The sequence below is a fragment of the Metopolophium dirhodum genome, chromosome 9, assembly GCF_019925205.1.
Source record: "Metopolophium dirhodum isolate CAU chromosome 9, ASM1992520v1, whole genome shotgun sequence".
Lineage (NCBI taxonomy): Eukaryota > Metazoa > Arthropoda > Insecta > Hemiptera > Aphididae > Metopolophium > Metopolophium dirhodum.
In genome coordinates this window covers 31790703-31801834 of record NC_083568.1, presented here as the reverse complement: position 1 = coordinate 31801834, position 11132 = coordinate 31790703, and the positions used below count along the sequence as shown (strand labels likewise).

Sequence of the window (11132 nt, the reverse complement as noted above, 5' to 3'; positions counted from 1 at the left end):
GTATAAGTATATGTTTACTGTTCAAGTACCATAGTCAATTTGCGAATGTTTTTCTCGTTTGAACCTTGGTTTCATTTTGTGGTATGATTAATAACCATCGACGTGTGGAAGATAATAATCAATTAAATTAAGGCAAAATATTATATAGCAGACTAATATCGCTTACTAAAAGTGTAACTTCACATTTTCACATACTTTTTGAATTCACTCAATGTGAGCTTTTTTGTAGTGTGGTACAGACCGTCAATTGTGGGGCGTACAAGAATATTATCAAATGGATCTGGTTACCAGCTAGTCTTATATCAGATGGGTAATATGTTTAAAGTTTATAATATAGTATTATGATAACACATTATTATATAATATTATTTTTTATTCACAATAAGTACTTATTTCGAATATGTTTGAAGAATAAAGATCATAATGTATGAAGTATGGCAAGTATTACTAATAGCCAATATGCATAATATAATAGTGCAACTATTATATTAACTGGGTACATTTTTAATATTGCAAATATCATGAAAAAACGTCTGAAAAAATAGGATTTAGTTAAATTAAAAGTTCTAGCGATGACATAATCCAAACAGAATTCAAAATGTATACATTTTTATTGATCATTTTGAATAAACTAATGGATATTTTAAACGAAACAACACTGAACTATATTTTACATAATCTAGATTTGTAAACATTACATTAGAATACAGTATTTGATCACAGCTTTTCTCCCGTTTTTTTTTATGTGCCCGTACCACCATTGGGTCAGTATTTTGTGTCGTCCCAAAAGATAAGTTTTTTATTTTTATAATATGCATTGAAATCACACAAATATGCTAACACGGCGTCATGAACAGGCAATTTAGCTACACCACTTGCGCGAGTTTAATGACGATTGCCCAATAATATTATTACTGAAACCGGTTTTCCCTTGAGGCTTTAGTAGTCCGAACTATCCACTGGACACCTGTCACACATTAACGACCGAACAATCTGATTCCGCTGATCTAGCCACATAAATAAAGAATAATGTAGACACGCGTTCTTCGTCAAAATTTGCTTAATTTTTTTAACGTCGTATTTACTCAACTGTCAATATTGTATTATTTATGCTTGTTTAATAAAGCGTATCATTACAATTAATTAATATGTCAATGCGCGGAGAACATTTAACAACAACCTTGTCTCGTTTTATTTACACATATTATATATATACATATATGAATAATACATAGGTTAAGTAAATTTAATAACATCAGAATATGACGGTATGCTGTTACATGTTCTCATAAATTACGTTAAAAATATATCTTCAAGTCTGTGTGGGTTAACGAGGAAACGTTAGGTTACGTCGTTATGAAAAATAAACATCAACTGCTTTCATTCTAGTGGTAATCGTTACACTTTAATGCAATTTTTTTTAAATTTTGTACAACATTGGTTTTGTAATATAAAATATTATATATTATGTAAAAATGAAGCAAAACACAATTACGACTTTTTCTTATAAAAAAAAAGATATCAGCACAACGTGTTGTGTTATTTTATGTTTAGAATATTTTATCCAATTTTTAATAAATATAGATAAATTGTTTATAATATGTTTAGAATATTTTATGCAATTTTAATAAACAGATATATTGTGTATAATATTATAATATGTTCTTAACTATTCAGCGCCATAACGATATTGAGTAAAATATTTATTCTGTCTATATTGTAATAATAATATATGACGTATAAAACTTAATTTATTGTTTTTTAAGTGATGAAATATGAAACAATAGAAACTCTATATCGTCCTCAGTTGTGGCTCTGCATATTCAGAATAATTTTTTGAGTGTTAGTCTCTTTTTTATATATACATCAGATAGTTTTATATTTTAAAGTTAATACATTGAACAATATGACTTTTTTTTTATGAAGAACTTTTGAAAACTTTTGAACCTAATAGAATTTAGATATTATAATAACCCAATAACTGATTAGCGTTAAGTGGGTATTTACTATTAATAAACAATAAATAAGATCGGTATCACGTTGTTCATAATTTAATCAACCGTAACAACTCCGGTCTTGAGTCTCGCTTAAAATAGTTTTCTATCGAACGAAAGTCCTCCCACGTCCTTTAAAACACCAAGCTAGTAATTTCCACTATACTGCAGTAAGTTTTTGAAATTAAAAGTATTTCATTAAAAGCTTAAAATGGTACTTAAAACGGATGATCGAACTCATAAAAAATTGTAACACTCTACGGCAGTATCAAAGGGTTCATCATATTATTATGTGTTGTAACATGCCTGATAATTATATATTTTGATATCGATGTATATAACAGTATATACTGTAGACAGTACGATTCAGACAGTTCAGACTGCCCGAAATTAAGCTTCGTACCAACACGGTTTTTGCAATGAAATGTATTATTATGACATTTAGGTACCTCAATATGACTGTACATTTCATGCACAGCAAACTGCATAAAACTCTACGCGAAAACTACTGAGAACTATTCCCATATTATAACGACACACGATAAGTTGGTTTATTGCGTGCAGCAGTCAGTGATGTATTCTCGGTGCATTAATGGGGCTTATTGCGGTCGTGTCTTGGACTGCGAGCTAGGCGCCGAGGAATGCAAATTGGTTTTACAATAATTTAATCGAGATTACTGGCGTTCTTCGACATTTTTCTACGACTCTCAGTAGGTTATCCTCTACTGAGGGGTAATGACTGTACAATGGGGACAAACATCTTCGACGTGAATACGTATACCGGGTCTAGGTCAGTAATGTCGACTATCACTTTATGTTGGCAGGAAAACAGTTCGATTATGCATTTTTATTATCTGCTAAAAACGTTTGTACTTGGGATTATTTTATAAATTTTAAATTTACGGTGTGAAATTTTCGGAGAAGCTACGGGCGAAACATTTGACTTTAATAGTTTAATGATTGGCGATAAATCAATATCATAGATCATAAAAACCGCGACGATCTGGCTCGTAATTACGGTTAATTCGACGGGAGCATCCATCCCTCCAGAAGAAGATGAAAAATATGTGAAAAAATCGAGAAAAAAATAATCGAATGAATAAAAACGAGCGAGAATATCGCGCGCGGAACGGTAACGCTATACGGCCCGAGTCGCCTATGTACACATAATATATAGATATATATTATATTATATATTGTGATGTAGCGTGTAAAAAAAAGAAAAGGAACGGCGGTGGCGGCGTCGTCCGCTCGCAGTCTCGGGGGGGGGGGGGGGGGGGGGGGGGTAGTAGAGCGACGGCCTGTTAGGGGTTGGTCGAAGGGTACCCGCGGGGGGGTTTGGGGGCGGGGGCGGCGGCAGAGGATATACGGCAGCGGAACCGCCCGGGAGTTCCGCAAAACCGAAAACGTACGCACGCCACACGGTCGCCGAGCGCCACGCCGTACGGACGTTTTCCCCGCCGAACCGGACGTCCACCCTCCACGTCGTATCAGCGCCGCTGATGTTAATCGCGACGACGACGACGACGATATTTATATAATATATTATGCGCCCGTGCCCGTTATAATATATCATAATATTTTGTTTTCGTAAATCACGTGTGATATTGCGCACGTTTCGAGCTGTTCACACGTACAACGGTGACGTAACGTCGCAAACGTCGGCCGAGTATAATATATTTTTATATCGCAGCGTTGTCCCGACACTCAGCAACAGGTGCCAGTCCGAAAATATACCAGCGGTAAGTAACTATACATTGTCCAGTATAGATTGCAAGAATTCAAAAATAACGTATTCCTATAGTACCATGTACCCACCAACCTTTACAATAATAATTACAACACACTTATCGCATGCCGTGTTCCCGTGATCGCAATGCGACGGCCGTCGCGGGATCTACGTGATCGCGGGAACTCGCGGATGCGGATATATTGGTGTCCCTCGGTAGACACCTGTTTATCACGACCACGTATCGTTTTGGCCAATATATTATACGTGGGCACTAATCCGATCCTCGGGTCTCTCCCCCCCCCCCAAATGTTTACGATGCATATTGTACAATACATGGTATACTCTGCGTATAGGTACAGTGTTGCTCCTGCACAGACCATCCGAACGGACGATGATGGTACCATCGTCGTTGGCGGCCGGGTAACCCTGCGGTATCGCCGGTATCCGGTGTGGTATTATTATTGACACGCTCGTTGATCGAGATAATAATAATAATATACCACCGCATCGCGGAGGATAAGGACAGAGAGCAGCGGATTGGGATCACCGACGAGCGCTCGTCCTCATAGCAGCAGCGGGGCGAAAGTTGGAAAAATGGTCATCGAACCTGGCCTGATGGACATGCTGGGCAACTCGCTGTTCGACATGCTGGCCCCGGTCACGTCCACCGATTCGTCGGCCGTGGCGTCCACCGTGTCGGCGCACGGTTCCGGCGACGGTTCTGGTGGCCGCGGCGACGGTTCCGGCACGGCCGTCGACGACGACGAGGACGACGGCACCGGCATGGGCGGCGGTTCCGGTTCCGGCGGTTCCGGCGGCATCGGTCCCGGCGAGCTATGGTACAGGCACAGTCCCGCCATGACGGCCGTCTACTGTTTCGCGTATACCATGGTATTCCTGGTCGGGTTGGTCGGCAACCTGCTGGTCGTGTCGGTGGTCTGCCGGTCGCCCAGGATGCGCAACGTCACCAACTACTTCATCGTCAACCTGGCCGTGGCCGACATACTGGTGCTCGTCTTCTGTCTGCCAGCCACGCTCTTGTCCAACATCTATGTCCGTGAGTCCTCACAAACAATTCAATCCCCGACTTGCGCGTTTTGTTTGTGCCTATATAGTAACATAATATTATAATATTGTTATTTCACGCGCGTCGTCGTGTATGAGATCTTATGTGGTATTATAATATGTGTGTACTTAGTACACCTGCGTACTATAATGTTGTTGAGACCCGCAAGGACGTGCTCAGAAAACACCAATAACGGTGCAGACGCGCGAGTATATCATATTTCCCCCCCTCCCTTCTACCCGTCACGCCGTTACGCGTAAGCAGGAGAGGTTTAGAGTTATGGGTCAACGTTTTTTTTTTATTTATTTATTTAAATCCGGAGACCGATTTATAAAATTCGATAACCTTATCTACAAAGTATAAATTCCTGCAGTCTTAGACTCGAAAAAAAAATACCAAGTGCCCACCACTAATTGTACACAAAGTAACGACGTCGTGCAACGCAGAAACAATATAATTGTATAAATTACAATATTTAATAATAAAAAAAAAAAAAATGTTCTCGGAACGTGATAGGTACACAGACGAAACTAGAATATTTGATATGCTAATAAGTATCTCTACAAAGTATAAGCCGGCGAGTTAAGAGAAAATCATACCCATTGATCAATAGAATATTAAAATAAAGTGTATCAATAATTATGGAAACGTTTGATGCAATTCTGTTTTGCGGAATTTAACGGAGATAGACGGCTTACGATAGGGAACATCCGAGTCAATCAACAAAATAACAGCATTGTCAAAGATTTTAACGAATATTTTCTTCCACGAACAAGATTCATATCCAGTGTTAGGAACAGATAACAAAAAAATCATCCGGATAAAGATAAAGATAACTAAGATACTGATAAAAGATAAACAAATCAAATTCATCAAACAAAAAGATGAAAGATAAAAATATTTTATCTAGATAATTATCTAAATATTTAAATAACAGATAATTTTAGAAATTAAAATTAAAACAACTAATCAAAAAAAAATTATATACCGTTATGTAAGTACACAAAATAATACACACACAAGAGAACCCATGGCTAACGGCCGGTCTTGCCGGGCGGGTAGTGGGGTGACCGGCCACTTTTCGTGTCACGTACTATTATTAATTAACAACACTGAAAAGATATTGACGAGTATTGTGTATTTGTGTATACGAAATAATGTTTATTATTATTATAGGTACGTCATGTGCAATTAAAATTGGTTTAGAGATTGTTTACAGTCCATAGATTTTAGATTTATAGTATAAAACTTAAAATCCGAAATGCATAAATAGCATCTCATGTATTGCTCATCAGACTTGTTGTCATTAATTTCAGACGCATTGCAAATACGGAAAGAATAGTCGGCTGGTTTATCTTTATTTCTCAATGAATAATATTATATTCAATGGAATTTTGTTGGGACGGCGGTGGTTATAACTTGCCATCTGTTCTATTATTCGTATTTTAATTATAGTTTAAAAATATTTATAAAATTCTGGGAATTTGACATATTTGTTGCGACAGTAATTGGCTAATTATATAAATTGATTAGTATATTATATTATATATTATTAACCGAATACAGAATAATATTAATTACTAATAAGTAATAAGTACTAAATAGGAATAATTTATAGTCTTTTCAGAATAACGTCATATATTTTTAGCCCTGGATGTTATTTTACGTACAAGTTGTGCCTCAGATAATGAGAATAAAAACGAAACATTTTCGAACAGATCTAGCTAATTTTCACCAAAAAAATTTATCTTGTAAATTTATCTAGATAAGTAAAATTTTTATCTAAAATAAATACTTAGATAACTTATATTTATTTATCTAGATAAGATAAAAGATAAGATAAAAAATAAATACTTGACTATATAATAACAAAAAAAAAAGATTAATATTTATACGAAAATCATCTCATACTTAGGCTTAGCTACATTATTTAATATTGTTTTTATGATATATTAACAAGAACTTATTACACTGCGATTTTATATCAGTGTTGTAGTTCTCGGGACTTGATGGAATTAATTTTGTATTGTGTGTGTAGAGTTGGGGGGGGGGGCAGGTGGTTCATTCGTCCACGGTAGGAGGTCCCATAAGTATACCTCCACGTCGACTGTACGTCGGCTGTAGAATCGCGTGTTTAGAATGTATTGTAAGCCCACGTTGTGGATTTTGTTCGATTATGTATAGATTCGAGTGGTATAAAGAACAATGTCTCGAACGATCGGAAAAGCGTTAATACGGCTTTAAATACCATCGCTTACTAATTAAAGCACAACGTAATTGATTAATATATGTGGAACTTGGGGGTGTTTTAAGCACACGTAATTACGAGTGGAACGATCCTAATTAATTTCGGTAAACTCTATCTTTGCGTACACGTCGTTAATTTAAAATCTCAACTTCCGTACCTATAATATGTATATATAATACGTACGTGAAAATAAATGATGACGTCGGCACTCGACCGTTAGTAATTACCAATTACCAGGTGAATTTAATTTGTTTTTACAATATTATTAAAATAAGTAATTTATTAGAGCGGACGACTGCAGACAACAGTGAACTGATCACTGATACATCATATTATTATTATTATAGGCCATGTTTGTTTAATTTTGTCTATCGATAAAAACAATTTTCATAACCTGTGAAAATGATCGTGGATATCAACTGAAACAATTATTAATTACGCAGTTTGATAATCCCAAAACAACTGTTCAGTGTAGTACCTATCTTAACATATTATAGTAAAAAAAAAAATGAAATCAAAGCCTTCTTTCTTTTATTGTGGATTTTCAATTTCGTTTGTAAAACGATTTCGCGGGGCGGGTCTGAAGTTCCCTTAGTTGAAATGGTTTGTTTTCAATTAAATCCAAACGATAAGAATTCACAATCACATTATAATGTGTAAAAAATAATAATATTATCTCTTGTTCTCGTCGTCAGCCGTCGGCGTCCTTCGGCATAGCATTTAATTATTATTGTCCCATAATGACATTTAAATACAAGCGAACCGAGCACAGTTTGGTTAATTGATATAAGTTAATAGGTGTACAGTGGCATAACATATTGTAGAGTCACCTCAAGGACTACGTGTTAGGCGACTGCAGTGGCGTCATTTGGGCCATTCACGCGAAATTTACATTTGGTCATTTTAAATTCGAACTATATATAGTAATGGTTAAAGACCGCTATCGCTATCTTTTATAACTATTATTTTATGTATACGCTACGATCCATAGTATTATTATGTAGGCCCATCAGAGGTCGGTGGTAAAATTTCCTAAGCACCCTAAATAGGGTTTCCGATAATTTCTTTTTTCTATATTACCTACGAGTATATTATAATATCATTGTTAATCAATTTTTTTTTTTTCGTTGAAATCCGATTTCTTAACGTGATAAATTTGAAACGGCTATTTCTTAACGTTTTTAAACTTGTTACAATTTAACCCACATTCAATCATGTTAGATTTTTAATGATCTTGTCGTCGGCATGCCGCATAGCAAGTGCCTATATCCAAAATATCCTTCGATCGTTGTATAACACTTCCAATATGCTAAAATTGCCCAACCTAACCTGTTATTACAATATTATTACTATCGTACATATTTTATGTAATAATATTACCTAGCCGGTCGATCGCCGTATACCTACGGTATACGTATCACATCTATGGTTAGTCGTTACAGTTTATTACTGTAATTATTGTGAAGTTGTAATCTGACAAAATATGTTTGGTACAAGCGTGAAATACTCGTTATCGTAGACGTAAATGACGCAAAATGATAAAATATTCAAAGTGGGTAGTCCAAATTGCACCTGCGTCACAAATTGCAATGCGGTTTTGCACATAATTCCTAATTTATTTCATTAATTTAATTCGATGGCTTTTTAATATTTTTTCAACATGTTCAATGAGGAAGATGGCAAAAATTATCTCGGAAGTTAATTATTAGTGTCTTTTTTTCCAAGGTCATATAAAATATAATGCCGCACCATATACTCAAAAGTAATTTAAAATTCATAAAAAATATTTCGATCCTAATTATAGATAATATCTTAATATTTTCAGATGATAATTATTATACAAATGATTGTTGAATTTGTTCTACCATAATAAATTACTGTGATATAACTAATAGTAGTGATTTATCTACAGTTATATAATAGTATTAGGAAACGCTGAGTTTCTCTGATTTTCTGAATTTACATAATACCTAGCAGAGTTCAGAATTCATAATACCTACACACAATAGTACAAACACACAATATAAACAAATTTTTATTCATTTGGGGATCTATCGTGCATCGGAATATCGATCGGTCAGTCCCGTATTCAGTCCGGCCAACATAGTAACATAATAATATAATATTTGAGAACCTATATTAATTAATTTTTCAAGACTATATTATATGGTACGTCCAACTGTCGTATAGTAATTATACGCCCCGGAGACTTAATTGTTATCCATCGCGATTTCGGTAAACTTACGTGTATTTGTAAAATGTAATATTGGTCGAGTTATAAATTGACCTCGATAGATCGACGGACAAGCGGCGAGGAATTTTTTTTTTTTTTATAGACCGAATCATTTTACAGGGGCAATAACAATATTATATTTATGTGGGACTCATTGTTTTTACTGTCCACATAAACGATTCGAGCGTTTTGTTTACAACACTGGTTTACCGGCCATAATGGGCGGCTATTATTGCAGTCGACGATTTAATCATTTTTTCTCGGAATCCGATCCCTTATAATATTATGTATTTTATTTCTATTATATGATATGCTTGTATTAAATATTATTTTGTCTCGCGACCGATCGAACACTACAAACACCGCAGCGGTAAACAACGGGGACGTTTAATTGTTTTAGACTCCCCCTCCCACCATCGCGTATTATAAGTGTATAACGAATTATACCATGTTATTTATTTAAACCGATATACGCCACCACGTTTTTATCGTTATACAGCCCGTTTCGCGACACAATATGCATATAGATGATACTATATCGTGTTAATGGTTCGCGTTCGAGCTAAACCTTTGCACGACTACAGTGCCAACCGATTATCACACCCCGCCAAAGACGTACATGTCCCCGACGCCAACCAATAAAAATGTTGACATTTTTTTCAACTCAACATTTAGCAGTCAATAAGCAACCGTTCGCAAGTCTATTCACACAATTTGCAAGCACTTAGTCGAATCATAAAACAAAAAAAAAACTATGTGCGACTATGGGCACATTTACGTCCGACAAAGCCATAATATCGCACGTTACGTCGTTCATTAGACCTACATAATAATAAATATATTTTTTTTTATTCTAGTAACAAGAAGTAATATATTATAATGGTACAACAAAACATTAGAAATATTACTAGAAAGTCACTCTACGCCGATGAAGTACCTCGTGCCGTAGAGTAAGAGTTAAGACTCGGTCAAACAGAAAGCGGTTAGCCATGGTAGGTAGGTTAGGTTAGGTTAGGTTAGGGTAGATACGCTAGTCCGCGGCGGACAGCGGTCCGGTTGTATTATTTTACAGTGTCCGCGCGGACAGACCGCTTTGTGTTTGACTGAGCCTTAATAAGGGTACTTATTAGTTAGTGATAATAATATAAAAATTTATTAAACATTGGTATAGTGACGCAGAAGCGTTTTGGCGCTCCACTGCGCATGCAGTGATTCAAATCGTGAGGTGGTTGAGTGCTAATTTCCAGAATATCGTCGGAGTTTTTCTTTTCATTTCCTATAGTACAACGTCGCAGAAAAAACCCCGTCAAAGTCTCTGGCCCGCGCAACGTGCAGCGTAGTTATAAGCAACTTAAACGAATGCGAATTCAAGTGACGTTCAACATGTCTTCTAAACGAAATATGTCATATTTACAAAACCATGACCTGAATAGTCGGCCATTTCAAAATGTAGTCCGATCGAAATGCAATAACAAAAACCGACGTTCCCCATTGCTGCAACGACTGAGTGTATGAAGGAGACACTGTTATTATTTAACTTTTCTACTTGTCGGAATATTTAATACGGAATAAGTTTTTCATTGTGTTTCGTTGTAATAAAATATGTATTATCTTTGTCACGATATTTATAATTTATTTACATTGTTTGAAATTTGTTAGCCAACCATACCACTATGGTATAATAAAATACCTTATTAAAAAAAAAAAAAAAATACAAATAATAATCTTCTTTTACTAGCAGCCATCAGTCATCTTAAATGTATCCTAATTAATTAATAATAAATATTAATTATAATATTAACTACGGTCTTGTATGAAAATACTACTTTGTACAATATCTTTCAATATTATCGATTTAT

At 35.4% G+C, this 11132-nt stretch overlaps 1 protein-coding gene across 1 annotated transcript in view; it reads left to right on the top strand.

The window, feature by feature from the left end:
* The first annotated feature begins 3412 nt into the window (after positions 1-3412).
* The window catches only part of LOC132951652 (neuropeptide SIFamide receptor-like), a 53349-nt gene continuing 45629 nt past the window's right edge, over positions 3413-11132 (top strand). Inside the window, exons 1-2 of the mRNA XM_061023475.1 lie at positions 3413-3736; positions 4080-4783. Coding sequence (XP_060879458.1) covers positions 4321-4783 — 463 coding nt within the window. The 5' untranslated portion in view covers positions 3413-3736; positions 4080-4320. The remainder of the gene's footprint in view (positions 3737-4079; positions 4784-11132) is intronic.